The sequence below is a fragment of the Euwallacea fornicatus genome, chromosome 21 (genome assembly GCF_040115645.1).
Source record: "Euwallacea fornicatus isolate EFF26 chromosome 21, ASM4011564v1, whole genome shotgun sequence".
NCBI lineage: Eukaryota > Metazoa > Arthropoda > Insecta > Coleoptera > Curculionidae > Euwallacea > Euwallacea fornicatus.
The window spans coordinates 1,834,506-1,851,310 of NC_089561.1; the positions used below are offsets into that span (position 1 = coordinate 1,834,506).

Genomic DNA, 16,805 nt, shown 5'->3' on the forward strand with positions numbered 1-16,805 from the left:
CTCCCATTAACAAGACAAAAGCACTTGTCTTCAGTGAAGCGGGGCATTAGAGCGTACAGGTAGTAAAAGCACTGTAATGTAATCTACAGCGGATATGTATGAGGTCCCCCCTTTAGCCCATCGTCCATTCTTTTACTGGTTTTTATTGTGTCGTTCATCCTTTATTCCCCAATAGCGCACCTACTACATTCAAACAAATGCAAACGTGCGTTCTATTTAAGTAGTTTTACTTACGTGCGGACATTTTTTATGTATTGCTCATTCAAACACAATAAATCGCCGTTGTTGCACCTGTGTCGCATTGTTTTATCCAAAAGGACCGGACCGTTACTTAAAAGACCTTCTTTGTGGGAGAAACATGTATGAGCAGTGGATGAGAAGTTTGGAGTGTTACCGAATAGCGGAAGAAGCGACGGAATTCTGCGAGAAGTGTCTGTTGAAAAGGTCCAATGCCATGCGAAGAAGAAGGGGCAGACGCGGGTTCGTACCTACCAGAAGAGTTTCTTCCCTTCGCAAGGGGAGACCGATAGCGGTCGACCCAGATCAGACGGGGAAGATTTACACGTGAGTTTCCTTCAATGTCAATTCAGATTTCTTGGATTCGAAGGCAAACTCGGGTCACTTAATTATCGATGATATTACGTCAAACTTCTTATTCCAAAATTTCAAGCAAAGTGGGTCAGTTTATTTTGGGATTTCATACAATTACCAGAAGGTAATCCAGCTTCTATGCTAAAATTTACCTTGTCGATGTGATTTCACCTTTGGGTCATATGATGGAATACGATTATGAAAAATTGATTTCTATAAAAATGAGATCTAAACTCGGTTTCGGCCAGTTTGTTCAACAATTTCGTTTGAGAACGCAGACAATCCGAAGAAAACGTAAGCTAATTTATAATTCCGATTTTAATCATTAAATTCGACTTCGCACAGCCTGCGTTACTTCCATTTGCCTTTATCTTATCTAACCAGATCTCGACGCATACAGATTTTTTTATCACGTCTATTCATATTATGAAACGTCCTCATACTCGAATGCAGGGACGTTACGGGGTATGGAGTAATTTTGTCTACTTCGACTTGTAAGCATTTCACTCAGCATGAGCCCATTAAAACATGTCTTCATCCGAGCATAAATCCGTTCAACGCACGCATTTTGCAATAAAAATTGCGACAATAGTTTTTTCCCGAAGATGCCTAAAAATAAATTCGTGAAAATATGCGTGTTGAATTATTGCGGCCTCTCTATCAGAAACTGATATTTAAGTACGATTTTAGTCTCGATCAGCAACTTCAAAGTGCGGGGTAAGTTTCAGGTGCATTGTGGAAAGGTTGAGGATGCTTCAAATGAAGCAAGTGCGGTTTCGGGCAAATTTCGCTCCGAAACTGCTGAAGAAGAACCGACTTTCCAAGCTGCTGAAGTGGAACTTGAGGAACAGTAAGGAGGAGTCTGGGAAGGCGGCAGCGAGTGATCCTCGGTAAGTGACTTTGAGGGACGAAAACTAATTTAAAAAGTACACATTTGCATGACTCCGACGTTTTGTTATTGTTACGCATTCGCTAAACGTTCATTATGTACACAATGCAAATTTACGATTCTATCAAATTAACATTCATTGGCCGGCCACCAAGAGCTGTGTTTGCGCTGATAAGGACGATAGGAATTTTTATGATTTTGCCCATGTTCATAGTCATTGCCGTTTCGAGCAAGTTCTGGAGAGGAAAGCTATTTTTAGAAGCTGGTTTGGGATCCTCCGTGTAACATGGTACGCGTATGACCCTTCATGTGGAACACGCATTGTTCTGGGGTTAATTACAAGCGGTGATTCACCTGAAGGTTTCCGAGGCTTTTTGTGTTTTTCCCACCCAAATTATTAGCTCTTGGGATTCAATTTATGGTGTTATTTATCGATTATCAATTTGAACCAAATCGAAAAAAAGTTCTATGCAATTAGGGGGTTCGCGCGTTCCGCGATTAGCATATCGGCTAAGAACTAGTCGGGACATCGATATATCTCTCGTTAATCGTCATTTTCGTAATCTCTGGCTTGTGAGCCCACCAGTCGCTCTAAATTTAAAGCATACTCCCGGGACATTCTCTGAGAATCGAAAACAAATCATTAGGCAGTGAAAGCCGTAACGTTTGGGTTGATAGTGCGGCCCCAAGGCCCGATGCACCACGGTAAATGATTACTTATCTCGACCGCTTAAATATTTGCAAACTTAATGATTTTCTAAAACCCCCACAGCATAAATAAGCATTAGTTAATTGAAAGACCGTAACAATCCGACTTTTTCTGAAGCAAACATAATTAGAACCATGGGATATGACTAATGAGATTTTTCCACCACGTTAAAATCCCAGTTCCAACCACGTTTAAACCAGACGAAAGATCTAGTTTGAGTGGCTTCGTTTTCGTGAACGGACCACGCCTATTTTTAACATTGATCTGTTTACAAATTTACGAATCGTGCCGGTGGTATTGTGTGTAAAAAATTCTGCGTTAAGAAAAATTCTTAAAATGGACAGGGAAGAGAACTTGTGGTGGGACATTTTCGGGAAGTTGCAGGAACACGCATTGAAACACGAACAGGAGGAGAAATCACAAAATTCTACCAGGTACGTGTTGTTTGCTCGCTAATTAGAGGGCCATTTATCGGAAAATCACCGCTTCGTTCTTACTCTTAATTGGGTTTGTCTGCAGTGCGTCAGCTGGAAAGTACTACGAGCCAAAGTTCTCCTAAAATTCTTAACTTCCCCCCCCCCCCCCTCCGCCTGCAAAAGCTGCGATAAATCTAAAAATTTCAATGATAACAATGACTGTTAAAAGAAGTACCGCACTAGAGCAAAGTATTATGCATTCTGAAAATCGTGGGTCAAGTATTTCGTATAGTACTGGTCAAGCGAGAGTGCGATATCAATTGTTAGTATTAGCATCAGTGTGTTTACTCCTGTGATGCGAGAGAACCGACTGAAAATGTGGAAACTGCCCTCCTACATGTCTTTTTCCTATTTGACGAAGCAGAGGTCAGTAAATATACCTTCTAAGGAATTGTACTGTGCAGCTTTCAAGCCTGAGAAACCGCAAGGAAATTATCGTTCTCTTAGAGCTTTGAGGGAAGATTCTTATTGGATATTACGGACACGTTAAAGTACATTTTAGATATAACCTGAATTGAACTCTTTAATTCTCGAAGGGTCAAAATATGAATATTTCATAATCAGGTTTTTCCCCAGTCGTGTATACACGTCAAAATGCGTCAGAGAGCGATCTTCAGATTTAAAGTGCGTAGGGGATTTTTAGGACCAAATTTCAGGCTTTCACACGCCAATCTATTTCTTTATTTCCTTTTCTTAATCTATAAATATGCCGTAATCCGCCTATCAATACAGGGTGTTCCACCGGGATCCGCAATTGGACTTTTTAGAAAAATTATGTACAACAGAGTTACGAAATTTCCTGGTTTGGCAACAGTCTTGGGCGACGTCATCTGAAATATTTTCAGTAAGGTCATATTTCCAGTCGAACTGGAAGGCGATACTGCTTGCTTATATTAAACGGAGCACCCTATATATATATATATATATATATATATATATATATATATATATATATATATATATATATATATATATATATATATATATATATATATACAGGGTTGCTCATTAGTGCGTCAAAGTGCGATGTCTCAGTAAATATAAGTTTTGGAAGGAAATTTGTCTTAGTAAAGTTTTTGGGGAATAAAAAGCACGTATTTTTAAATTATTTTCAAATGTACAGGGTCTGTCATAAAAGTGTGGTAGTACCAAATTATGTTTTTTTAAACGGAACCCCCTAATTTTTTTGCCATTTTCGGATTTATCGTCAAATTTTAAGGCTAGTTTATGAAATAGGTCTTATATAAAAAATGGTAAATTTTTTATATAAGACCTATTTCATAAACTAGCCTTAAAATTTGACGATAAATCCGAAAATGGCAAAAAAATTAGGGGGTTCCGTTTAAAAAAACATAATTTGGTACTACCACACTTTTATGACAGACCCTGTACATTTGAAAATAATTTAAAAATACGTGCTTTTTATTCCCCAAAAACTTTACTAAGACAAATTTCCTTCCAAAACTTATATTTACTGAGACGTCGCACTTTGACGCACTAATGAGCAACCCTGTATACATATAATTTCAATATTTTGATTTTGCCCCAATTTCAATACGAATCTATTATCACGTTGACTTTCATAGAATCGATAGTTTTTAAATTATATTCAATTGAATGTTGAACGCGACAGATGCAGATGCCTGCGGAATTGCAAATTGTTAATAAACAAAAGCGTATTTTGTAACTATTTTTCCACGATACTGTAGAATTTCAATATTTTAGTATCCTGACGAGCTTTACCTAATATTTTCTATAGGGTGTCCACGAAAATAAGACCAGCTTGGATGTCCAAAAATGGCCAAAATAGGAAAAAAAATTAAAATTGACAAAAATACGATAGACGTAGATGAAAGTGTTTGGAAGTAAGTGGCCGAAAATCCGAATATGTTTAAATTTTTACTCTCTTTGTTTAATGGCTGTTATGCCTATTAAACTAGTCGATCTTAGTAAATGAAGTAATGTTAATAATAATTTCGATTCATGCAATTATTTTCGCATTGTATCAGCTTAGAATCAGGGGTGCACATCCCTGCATCAACTTATAAGACGAAATTACTTAAAAATTATGGAAGTTTACTATAGATAATTAAATGTGAGCACAGATTATTACATTTCAAATTTCTAAACTTCGATCATTTTTTTACGTCCAACTTGGCTCTGTTTTTATGGACACCCTATAGAAAAGATTAGGCAGAGCTTGGCAGCACGCTGTTATATGAACCTTCCACAGTATCGTGGCACAAAAGAGCCATTAAATACCAAAACATTTTTTAACAATTTGCAATCCTGCAGACACCTGCTACTATAAACATTCAATTGCACATATCTTGCAAACTTAATTCTAAAAAAGCCACAACGTATTAAGAAACTTATATTAAAATTAAACGTAGAATTCGGAAATGCGATAATATATAGGGTGTTTCGTTTAAAATCAGCAAGCGGTATCGACTTCTGGTACAACCGGAAGCGTGACGTCGTTGGTAATATTTTAGATGAAATCGCCTAAAGGCTATTACCAAACCGTTAAATTTTCGTTACTTCACCGTTCACAGTTTTCCCAAAACGTCTAATGGCAGTTCCCCGTAGGATAACCTGTATGACGTCGAGGAATAAAAAGTATCGTGTTGGTCACCGACTCAGCATCTATGGCCCCACCCCTCTTCTCTGAAAGATTTGCGTATGCCGATTTCACGTGGGTTATTCAATCCACGTAATAACCAGCAAGTAAACAAGGACGCGTGGAAGAGAAGTGGTACCAAAAGAACCACGCCGTAATGCAAAAATTGTTATTATTTAAATGATGATCATTCGCAGACTCGTGTGGATGACTCAACCATCTTCCGTAAATGGTTTGTTGTGCAATGCAGCAGTGCGAAACATTCAGTGCCGGTATTGTCACAACTGAGTGAGAACTACATCTTACATGAAAAAAAGTTAGTGGTTATTGTGAATTTTGTGGTGTTTTCTTTATTAAAAATGGGGGATATGGAGAGTGAAGAGTTGATGTGGAAGCAGATCTACACGAGACTGAATTCTCAGAAGTCGGTCAATCAGGGCGACAAATCGGAACATGAAATTCGGTAGGTGCGCAAGTGACCATAAAATTTTTTGATGGATTTTTCTAGTAGAAAAGTGATCTCAAAAGGTGCTATCCCGCTCTGACGATATCAGAGTCAATAAGGTTACTTATATGGCTTGTAATAGTTCGGTGTAAGAAGTATAAGAAAAAGCGTTTATCAAATTTCTCAGATGAGATCATCCATCCTTGACTTGCTTGCTACAGAACTATTGCAGTCCTGCTTATAATGAGGTCACTTTCTTTCTTTTCATACTTCAAGATGTGGAATTAATATATTGCATCGAAATGTGCGAGCGTAATCCCGTGTAAAGGTTTATTAGTTAAATGTGTAAAACAGAATATTCACGACTCTCGAGACGTTTAAAATGCTCAAGGCCCAGATTTACAATAATATTTGAAGAGATTAAAGGAAAAATAAGAATTCCTTCTAAAATGTGAGTCAAAGTCAACATATGAAAGCTTTAAAAATTCCAATCTTACTCATACTAAGTGACAAGGTTTTTAACAAATTACAAAATTGTGATATGCGATTTAATTCTACATTGTCTACATCGGAAATAGTCAATATTCCTGCTGGCACCATCTCTATGGACATTTCGTCAACATTATGTAGGCAACCGTTTAAACTTATCAACTAATTTTCATTCATTATTTCTATCGGTTAAAATCCGCTTTTTTATTTATATTATTTTTCTTCCGATTTCAAGAATATCGAAAAGGTTTTTAGATGAATATCATGTTATTTGCCCCAATTCAGCTCACAATTACTTAAACAACCTTTACTTTGCAGTCGACTGGTTCATAGGCAACCAGTAAAACTAAAGGAATCAGCTGGTTGTCGTGTCTGTTTATTATTTACTTTATTTTTTCGTGCTCTCCCTTTATTTATTCTTGTGCCAAGAACATAAAGGCCCAAGTGAGTACTAATGTTTTTGCTTAAACTTGACAACGGCCTTAATCGACGTAGTTAAGAATAATTACTTTAAATCAACGTTAAATTGAACCTGATTGGTACCAAGATTGAAATGCGCAAGCTCTCGACCATAACACTCCTAAATATTCCTTCCCGAAATCTCAAATCAGTCGTTTTATAAAGTTTTGTTGTCGCATTTTACGGGAAAACTCTTAACTCGTTCATTCCTAATGACTGTGATAATTTAAATCGGCATAACCTACAAATACAATATGATTACACCACAGAGTAACATTCCCTCAACTTTGAGGTTAATGCTCAGCACTCCAAGCATTAGGAAAATGCACATGAATCGTACAACAGCCCTGAACCGCAAGGGCTTCGTCGACGGCCAGTGGGTTGATGCCGCAAGCGGCAAGACCCTGAAAGTGTATAATCCTGTAAATGGTAATGTTGTGGGAAGTGTGCCTGATATGCATGTCGAAGACACACAGACTGCCATTGATGCAGCATTTAAAGCCTTCCAAACTTGGAAAGACACCACCGCTAAGCAAAGATCGCAAATTCTTAGAAAGTGGTACGATTTAATGTTAACTAACCAAAAGGAAATTGCGGAAATTATGACTTTAGAGTCGGGGAAGCCGTTGGTTGAGGCGAATGGGGAGGTTGTTTATGGTAATTCTTTCATTGAGTGGTTCTCGGAGCTGGCGCGTCAAGTGCGTGGTGACGTGCTTTCAAGCTCAACCCCCTCTAAGAAGCTTCTAGTCCAGCATCAGCCAATTGGAGTTGTGGGATTGATTACTCCTTGGAATTTTCCTCATGCAATGATTGCACGTAAGGCTTCAGCTGCTTTAGCTGCAGGATGCACTGTGGTGATTAAGCCAGCTGAGGACACCCCATTGACTGCAGTTGAAATGGGTAAATATGCCGAAGAAGCTGGATTTCCTCCAGGTGTTGTCAACATTGTCACAAGCAGCAGATTAAACACTCCTGCTATAGGAAAACTCCTGTGTGAACACCATTTAGTGGCAGGAATTTCATTTACTGGCTCTACAGCAGTTGGAAGAATCCTGTATCAGCAATGTGCACATGGAATAAAGCGATTAGGACTTGAACTGGGAGGAAATGCCCCTTTCATTGTTTTCAACTCTGCTAACATAGATAAAGCTGTTGAGGGAGCTTTGACGGCTAAATTTAGAAACTGTGGACAAACTTGTGTTGCTGCAAATAGATTTTTCATCCAAGAAGGGGTGTATGATACATTTTTAGACAAATTAACTAGCAGAGTGAAGGCATTGAAAATAGGGGATGGTTTGCATGAAGGGGTGCAACTTGGACCTTTAATAAATGAGGCACAATTACATAAAGTAGCCGATTTTGTTAATGATGCTGTGTCAAAAGGGGCCAAGATTGTCACAGGTATGTTTCACAGCTCAGTTTAGAGTTTTTTTTTTAATGTGAACCTTTGAAGGAGGAAAGCCTATGCCGGATGTAGGCAGGCTCTTTTATCTGCCCACAATTCTCACAGATATCAATGACACAATGCTTGTTTATGGAGAGGAAGTCTTCGGGCCAGTGATAAGTTTAATAAAATTCAAAACCGAAAAGGAAGCGCTAGATATTGCCAATACATGCGACGTGGGCCTGGCGGGGTATTTTTATTCGGAAGACGTGTCGCAAATCTTCCGAGTTAGCAAGAACATGGAAGTGGGCATGGTCGGAGTAAATGAGGGGCTAATTTCATGCGCAGAGGCGCCTTTTGGGGGAGTTAAGCAATCGGGTTTGGGGAGGGAGGGTTCTCACTTGGGTATGGAAGATTATATGTATATTAAGTATACTTGTATTGGAAATCTGGCTTAAAAGACTTCGTTTTTGAATGGGTTAATTAATTTATTTTTTTTTGCAATATTTGTTAATGTTTTTGTAGTTTAAAGTGTAGTAATAGATTTTGCTCATATGTGGTCTTACCATATTGGAAGATCACCCTGAATACATATTAATTTCTAGAGTGTAATTTAGCAATAATTTAGTGTTATATAAGGGTCTTCATCAAACGCCCTTTCGAACCTCTGCTGAAGGGTGCCTAAACTAGAAACAAATGTCTTCCAAGAGTCTTCCAAAAATAAAATATGGTTACTATGAGATTACGTAATATGTATTAAATAATACAAAAATTAATAAAAATTATCACGTTTACGTCCTTTGTTTATTGGTTTCATTACCAATTCAGGAGAACATCCACGAAATTAATTTGCATTTAACTTTACTAAAATTGTTTGAATTTTCAGAATCCAGCAAGTAGACAATGGGTTCTTCGAGAGATTCGGTTCGCTCTTCCGCGAGCAAGCGGAAATGGCCCAGACCAGGGAGCAAGCTGAGAAGAAACAAGTCGCAGAAGCAGCCGCACAAATTGCACCAAAAGTAAAAATTAATGCATGATAAAATTAAAATATTCATTTATACATTTAAATATGTACAGGACGATGAGGAAGAAGAAGACTCGGAAGAAAAACCTGCATCCGCAGAGAGTGAGGCCTCAACTTCGGACTCTGAAAACGAGAAAGAGGACCTGGAAACCGAATTTATTGCCGCGGCATTTAACGTAAGTAACTACATCTCCTTCGATTCGTACAAACACATTAATAATCTCCGGGTTGTATAGTTTTATGCTCTTCAATATAAACCAACAAAGATGGTTCAAACATTTAAGACTGTCGTGAAACCACAGTTGATTATTGTTTTGCGCACATTGCCGCGGAAACACGAAGCATCGAATCGCACTGGAACTACTCAGTTTACATAAATTCTAGATCCTCTCTTATTGCGGCTTCCAGTCAAGGCGTCTATCCGCAGTTCTAATGAGAACGTTCCTGGTTCCGACATTCCAGAACGGTAATCTGGATCATAAACTTTAATCAGAAAATAAACTTGTTAAAAAATATGCTTTTACGACCCAACTTGATTAAGTTTGACTAGCTTTGCGGCTGGGTTTGTTTACTTGAAAGTTATATTTAGCCCGGCCGCACATCAATGACACAATTACAAGTGTGATAAGAACATTTTGAACACAAGTGTGTTTTGCATAATAAAAACATTGATAATATCAACGGTAAATGCCTTCGTGAAGTGCACGCCCCATTTAATTGTACGAAGGCTAGGTACCACAATAAGCGTAATTTTCACTTCTTTCATCTCATTCTTTGCAAAGAATACTTCGTAAGTACGTTTTTCCACTTCCATTTCCATGTTCATCTTAGATAATGAGTGGGTCACCTTGGTAAAATAATCAATAAAATATCTAAACCGAGACTATAACATTCGTCATGATTCGCCTTCTTGTCAAGAATGCACATAATAATTTTCACTATAAATAAGGACACCAATTGCGCGCATTCGCCAAATGACAAGAAAAGACTCACCACTCGTGACATTTTAGTGAGTACTCACTACTAAGTACCTAAGAACACGTAACTCGAACCAACTTAAAGGCACCCAGTGACGTGACGAACACGGTTTTATCTGTGTCAAACGACCTTAACCCAAAACGTCCGAAATCTTGGCGAGTTTTTTCGAAGTAACTTATGACCAGAGAATCTGCGTCGACGGACCTTCAGCAATACGTTGCTGCAAGTGTTAGAACTGAAGGTCTAACACATGTAGGGCGTCTTATTTGAACTACATAGCTGCTGAAATATCAAGCCTCGAGCCGCCGACACTGAAAAAAATTCAGTGAGTTTGAAAACCTCCTATATAAATTTCTCTTAATTGCAATTTTAACACTAAACACACGCCAGAGTTGCTCTCTGAACATTGAGCGCGGTTTCAAAAATAATTTGGAAGTTCACAATATGCCTAAAAATACATTTGATCAAGTGAAGGTCTTTTATTTAGGACATAATTTGTTTAACCGACCTCCGAATCACATTCATTCTTTTTTACATAGAAACTTCTTTTAGGAGCAAGTAAGTGAAATAGGTCAAATCCCCAGCGAGTTCCTGATCTCATAATAGCATTGTATTAATTAATGATGGTTGGAACGCGGATATTACGTGGCACTTAAGACAACTTAAACGCCAATATAGAGCCGAAAATAAACCTTAAAGATAACAGAGATCAGAGGCGCCCACAGGAAACCTTTTTAGAGACTAAAAATTTCGAGATATTCGTGGTCTCTCCTTCGTATAGCGACATTGATGCATAACGTTTGTGTTTGGTATTAGATCAATACTTTTCCTTCCCGTCCGGAAAATCGACTTATTCCTCACCTTAAATCCTGTTAAGCAGTTTCGCGAAGAGGTGGGAATATCATTCATATTCCCGTATGCTTTTTGTGTAGATCTCTTAGTAGCGGGAAGTGAGAGCACGCATATCAATATACCAGAATAGATTTGGCACGACTCGGATCGAAATTATTGTAGCCAGTCAGTCTTACCCTGACCAATGGAGAATTACGGCCGAAAATCGGAAAATTATTAAAAAGAGTATTTATCGATTCCGGTTTCTTTAATTTTACGTTGTGTTTATTAGGAAATTTATGTGATCAGCTCAGTATTATTTTTGGCTGTTAAACGCACTAATAGTGATACATGCAAAAAAAGACAAAACGTCCATGCAATACCTCGCATTGTAAATGCAAAAAATTTGTTCGTGATCCCTTGACTCTTCGCAATAAGTGATAATGATGAGGTCGAGTGTGTCCGAAATAGCCCTAAATGGAACCAATAAGTACTCGACGGTGATGAGAAAGAGGTCTCTGCCGAGGAACCACTTTCGGGGGGTTAAGAAGGAGGAGCTCCAAAGGCAAACCAGCATGTATTTGGCCTCCATGACTGTAAGTGAATCACCTCTGATTAAACTTAAATCAGACCTTTGATCGATATTTATAAGTTGTGTAGCCTTCGAGGTAAACACCTCCAAGGTCTCCGGTTGGAATTACTCGGGGGACGGCTAAAATTCAATTTTACCTGTCGAACTTTGAGTGGCATCGAAAATTACCAAACTCTTAAAATTTTCTATGTCATCCGGCAACGTTGGTTACTTGCCCCGATATATATGGCAACATCAAAGTTTGATATCCACGGGAAAGACCAAATCCGAAGCGCATCGTTATCATTTCCATCTTAATGAAATAATCCAATGTGGGTGTAACCGAAGTCTGTTTTTTATTATTGTTATTATTAATACATTGGCATCTCAAGATGTAAAACGTTTATCGACACACACTCATTAACGAATAGCGTCTGCAATTAATTTTAGCAACACTTCTCTATAGCAGCTTAGAACAATACGAAAATAACCGACCTTTAACTTGACTCTTGAGCGAACAGAAACATTACATAAAGCACGCACGTAATTACCGTCAGAAAAACTAAACTTTCTGTTTATGAAACCAGACATGATTCGTTCATTCAAAATTTCAGATTGACGAACTCTACACCGAGATTCTCTACGTGATCCTGCATAATGTGGGTTGCGACGTCAGCCTGGAAGTGGGCCAAACCTCCCTTTTCTCATACGCCCAGGATGCGTTCCGGGTACCCAACGACAAACACTCTCAGCTGATGGAAATCGCCGAAAACAAAGAAGATCCGGAACTGATCATCAATGTGGAAGTTATCGAAGCCAAAGAACTAAAGCCCAAAGACTCTAACGGCATGAGCGACCCTTTCGTCACTTTATATTTAGCTTCCAACACCTCTCATCGGTATAACACTTCCGTCAAGCCGATGACTTTGAATCCCCTATGGGAGGAGCATTTTGCACTGTAAGATTTTATTAGATCTCACTATCTTCAATTTTAAACTAGTTCCTAATTACGCCCTTCCTTACAGACCCATTACTGATAAATCCGTGGACGACACCCTTTGCCTGGAAGTGTGGGATTTCGACCCCGCTGAGTCTGTTAAAGAAAAACTGGGAAAACTCTTCGAAGTCAAGGGCGTTAAAGGGATGCGCAAATTGGTGAAGGAAATTGCAGTCACCGCCACAACCGGTCAGCACGACAACGAGCTTATCGGACGGGCCAGAATACCATTAAACGTTAGTGCTCTTTCGACATTTTCGACGCAAAACACTGATGAAACTTTTTCTAGACGATTCCAGCCTCTGGAATGACCATGTGGTACACTCTGGACAAGAAAAACAAAGTGGCCAGGCAGGGAGTTTTGAAGGTGCGCATCTGCTTCAGCTCGGGCAAAAACAATCAGGTGGCGGCCCAGGAACACCGACATATGAGGCGGATCATTCTTCTGCACGAATTGGAGGTTTCCAAGGTAATTCGTACCCACCAGGACATGTGTACACTTTTTGAACGGTAAATACTTCAGGTTTCCACTTATTGGTGGTGCGGAAACTTTAGTCCGCAGGCCGAACAGCTGCTCACCCAACATGTCGCCCAATCGGGCCTGAGCCCCACCGAAGTGGCCCTTTGCTCTTATTCGGTCTACGCAGGTATTCACCACAGTCATCCTTTGAGCTTCGCGTTGTTCTCGAAACTATTGGAGAAATTGTTAAGGCCGCTTCAAACCGAGATTGTGCCCGAAGAGGACTTGAGGCTCTTCTGGGATGCTACACGGAAATTGTTGCCGTCGTGTTTTAGTATTATTAGAAAGATTAGGAAGAAAACCGCAAATGAAAAGACTATGATGAAGCAGGTAAATATTTAAGAGAAATTACTTTTCGTAATCGTTGTGGGACGTATGTCGGCGTGTCCAGCAAGTAGGTTGAGTCTTTCACCGTGTAACACTGTACGGATTCCGGAAAACCGGAGATACTGCATGAGAAATAGTTTCGGAAAGGAGTGCTCGTATAAGCTCGATCAAATTTTCGTAAAGTTAAGTCATTTGAACTTACAATTTACTTTGTCGAGCAACGGGCTCGCCTGATACACATGGACATACGCTCGATAATAATGATGAATGCGCCTCAAGGTCTGACATGCGCATACGCATGGTTCAAAAACGGATGCTAAGCGCGAACCTACCATATCCAAATCTTTCAGATAATCGAAGTGCTGAAAATTCTGCACTATCTCAAGATTCTAGAACCCGCAAACATTGATTTATTCCCCCGTAATCTCTACCCTTGGATTACTTGCAACGAAGAAGGTCCCCACTGTGATATCCAACAAACTCTGAACGATGCCATAACTCAAGGGGCCAGCGACTGGTTAAACTACATTATAGAGAATAACAAGGAAACCACCGGAACTGCTTTGGCGAGGCTTCAAAACTTGATCCAGTTGGTTCAGTTGCTCAGGAGCGATTTGCAGAAAGCCGTGGAGTTTTACGATAAGCTTTTCATTGAGTGAGTGAAAATAATCTTTTAGAAGAAATCAATACGCGGATTTTAACTAGGCACGTGAGCTTCCAATATGCCAAATGCCTGTACACATTCTATCAAACGCAATTGTCATCGCTGTGCGAGCCGGAAGTGCGGGAGATCTGCAAAAACCTCAAGACTTTGGATTATTCAGGGTATAATTTTGGTAATGGACCAACCGTCACGGATCAAACCGTGGATCCTTTAGCTGAGGGGACTTCGTTGTTTAATTTGTACCTGACAATTCAGCGATTTGTCACATTGGGAGAGGGAATTTGCCCAGCGGATTATAATGGATTTGAAATAAGAAATTTCCATCAAGTGAGAGCAAAAATAATCAAACATGCTCTATTTAACAATGTTGTCTGATATATGTAGTGGTTCCACGAAGGCGTAGCTCAGTGGTTGGATATAGCCGTGTATAAAGCACTGCAAAGGATAGAAAAGGCAGTGGATTTAGACCAACTTGTGCACATAGATGCCACTGTGAAGTACAGTTCATCTGCTGTAGACACTTTAACTATTTTCTATCAGGTTAGTAATATTTAGTGCATAAAAGTCCGTAAAATATACTGATTGATGAATCAAACATCCTGACAAGATGGTGGATGTCATTAACTGCCTAATGTGCGCACTCATAATCTCTAAAAGGTTCTTTTGTCTTTTGATAATTTGAAGTTATGTTTGTACGGTGAGTGTATAGCTTTTTCCATTTTTTTTTTAAATTCTTGACTGCATGACGAACGCACCGAACCACATCTAAAGTAACACTACATTCAACTCATAAAGAGATTTTATTCAAAAATCAACCTGAGGAGGAGATGAATGAACTCAGTGACACGAATTCGAGAAAGATCTCATAAATCTTAATTTTAGGTTAACACTTTCTGGCAACAACTAAATTGGCCGGACATTGAAAGTTGCTATAGCTTCATAGCCAAAATCATTGATGTAAGTCAATTTTTATTCCACTTAAAACACTTTAACTTTTACTACTCTGTTTTCTCTTTAGGACATTTGTCGGTGTTGCGTGTTTTATGCGGAAAAAATGGCCGCCAAAGTGGAAGGAATGGGTACCGTTGAGAATGTCTATGAAAAGAAATTTGAGGTGACCAACGAGTGGTGTTTGGCGATAAATAACATAGATTACGTACGTGAAACTTTGGAACCGTTCGCTCGAGATCTGGGCATGGAGAATGTAATTAAGAAAATATTCGAAATGAAGAGCCCAGTGGAAGCCCAAAGATGTCAAGATACGTTGGATATTGTTATTTCCAATGCCATTGACACAGTTAGAAATTCCATAATTGAACTGTTACAAACTGTGGTTCAAAAGGTGATTCTAAACTAAAAAAAAAAAAAAATCGACGAAATATACACAAAATTTCTCTTTTACAGATGACTCCTTCAATGAAACGTCTTTTAATTGAAGGTGCTGAGCTATGCGATCAAGACAGCAACAGTGTCGATCGCTTGATGCTGTATGTAGATCAGAACTTGGAAACTATGCACCGGGAATTGAACGACGAAAACTTCAATCGCACTATGGAAATCGTATGGGACATGCTTAGTAGGACGTTGGATGAAATTATTCAAACTAATATTGAGGTATCTATAAGTTGGGCTCTGCGTTATTTTTTAATTTTAAGAGATCTCAATGCATTAGTATCTTTTTAACGTCATTTTATGGGCGATTTCTCAAAACGTCTTGTACGTGAAGAGCACCTCCGCCAATCCAGCAATTTTGCTAAGTTGCTTACCATCACACACATAAGCTCAACTTTTTAAATAATATTCAAACTTACAATATATGGAATTCATTCTTTTCAGAATCGTCGTCCCCCCTCGTTTTTCGCCAATCTCCAGAAAACCCTGACTCTTATGCTGGGAGCTTACAAAGACCCCACCGACTACACTAGCTGTGATTCATTGAGACGTACCGAGGAGACTTTAAGGATTAACGGATTGGAAACTTGCGACCTCATTCATGAAGTTCATTTAGACCTGGCAAATAAATTCGACGAACTCACCGAGTCGCCCTTTGGAGAGATTTCGTTTCGGTGCAAGTTTGATGGCGATATTTTAAAGATTGAAGTGATGAACGCACGGGATTTAGCTGTGATGGATTCAAATGGAACTACAGACTCTTTTGTACGGATTCATCTTCTCCCTGAGCACAAGTTTGGCAACGTTGAAAAGCCGAAAACCAAGACTCACAATAAAACGCTTTTCCCGCTTTATGATGAGACTTTCACTCTGTAAGAGTTAGTAATTGATATTTGACTAAAATATATTTATTAGAAACCATTGCAGAAATTTGAGCAGAGAACAAAGAGAAGTGAAGAATGGACTTATATTGCTGAGCGTCAAAGATAAAGACTTACTGGGGTACAATAACCAATACATTGGAGAGGCGTTCGTTAGATTTGAAGATATTCCAAATACCAGTGACTCCCTGAATAATTTACCCCAGATCAAAAAGAAACTGGGGCGACCATCTAATCTAGGTAAGCTTGTTAGGTAATATGCATTAAGAATATTTCGATAATTAATGCATTTTTTAGAAATTAATGTAATAAAGGCGTTGGAACACAGACAGGGCGACAAACAAGCCAAAGAGTTCCTTAAAAAGATCAAGCAGAGATTGATTTCCTAGCAGAGGGGTTTTCATTTCATGAAAGCTCTTAACAGACTGTTTTCCTAAGGGATATTTATATTGTTATTTATTAATGTCGATGAATAATATAAATCGTGTATTCATTATTTTTTGATAAAAAAATACTATAAATTTTAATATACATATATAATTCGTATTTGTTCTACCC

General features: G+C 38.8%; 2 protein-coding genes across 8 annotated transcripts; both read left to right on the forward strand.

The window, feature by feature from the left end:
- Positions 1 to 109: 109 nt before the first annotated feature.
- Positions 110 to 16,802, forward strand: stac (C2 and C2B_Munc13-like domain-containing protein staccato). 7 transcript variants are annotated; one of them, XM_066294853.1, is made up of 17 exons: positions 110 to 564; positions 1,314 to 1,481; positions 8,949 to 9,081; positions 9,140 to 9,262; positions 12,081 to 12,424; positions 12,492 to 12,699; positions 12,753 to 12,932; positions 12,987 to 13,313; positions 13,661 to 13,965; positions 14,016 to 14,301; positions 14,359 to 14,514; positions 14,857 to 14,931; positions 14,993 to 15,316; positions 15,379 to 15,588; positions 15,811 to 16,238; positions 16,294 to 16,487; positions 16,545 to 16,802. In XM_066294853.1, the coding sequence occupies exons 1-17, from the start codon at positions 359 to 361 to the stop codon at positions 16,634 to 16,636; spliced, it is 3,759 nt and encodes a 1,252-aa protein (XP_066150950.1). In that variant the 5' UTR covers positions 110 to 358; the 3' UTR covers positions 16,637 to 16,802. The 7 variants fall into 7 exon arrangements, with proteins under 7 accessions (XP_066150950.1, XP_066150951.1, XP_066150954.1 ...); XM_066294854.1 differs by having other exon boundaries at positions 1,320 to 1,481; XM_066294857.1 differs by lacking the exons at positions 110 to 564; positions 1,314 to 1,481 and adding an exon at positions 2,430 to 2,623.
- Ssadh (succinic semialdehyde dehydrogenase) lies at positions 6,645 to 8,856 on the forward strand. The gene is made up of 2 exons (XM_066294862.1): positions 6,645 to 8,079; positions 8,132 to 8,856. Exons 1-2 carry the CDS (start codon positions 6,933 to 6,935, stop codon positions 8,518 to 8,520), a joined length of 1,536 nt encoding a protein of 511 aa, XP_066150959.1. The 5' UTR covers positions 6,645 to 6,932; the 3' UTR covers positions 8,521 to 8,856.
- Positions 16,803 to 16,805: the final 3 nt, after the last annotated feature.

What these genes read in the sequence shown, in the direction of transcription:
- stac (XM_066294853.1), top strand. Translation starts at nt 359, where the DNA reads ATGTATGAGCAGTGGATGAGAAGTTTGGAGTGTTACCGAATAGCGGAA. An exon ending in AAAAGACTATGATGAAGCAG is followed by an intron (nt 13,314 to 13,660) that starts GTAAATATTTAA and finishes CAAATCTTTCAG; the next exon opens with ATAATCGAAGTGCTGAAAAT. An exon ending in TTATTCAAACTAATATTGAG is followed by an intron (nt 15,589 to 15,810) that starts GTATCTATAAGT and finishes CATTCTTTTCAG; the next exon opens with AATCGTCGTCCCCCCTCGTT.
- Ssadh (XM_066294862.1), top strand. Translation starts at nt 6,933, where the DNA reads ATGATTACACCACAGAGTAACATTCCCTCAACTTTGAGGTTAATGCTC. An exon ending in AGGGGCCAAGATTGTCACAG is followed by an intron (nt 8,080 to 8,131) that starts GTATGTTTCACA and finishes GAACCTTTGAAG; the next exon opens with GAGGAAAGCCTATGCCGGAT.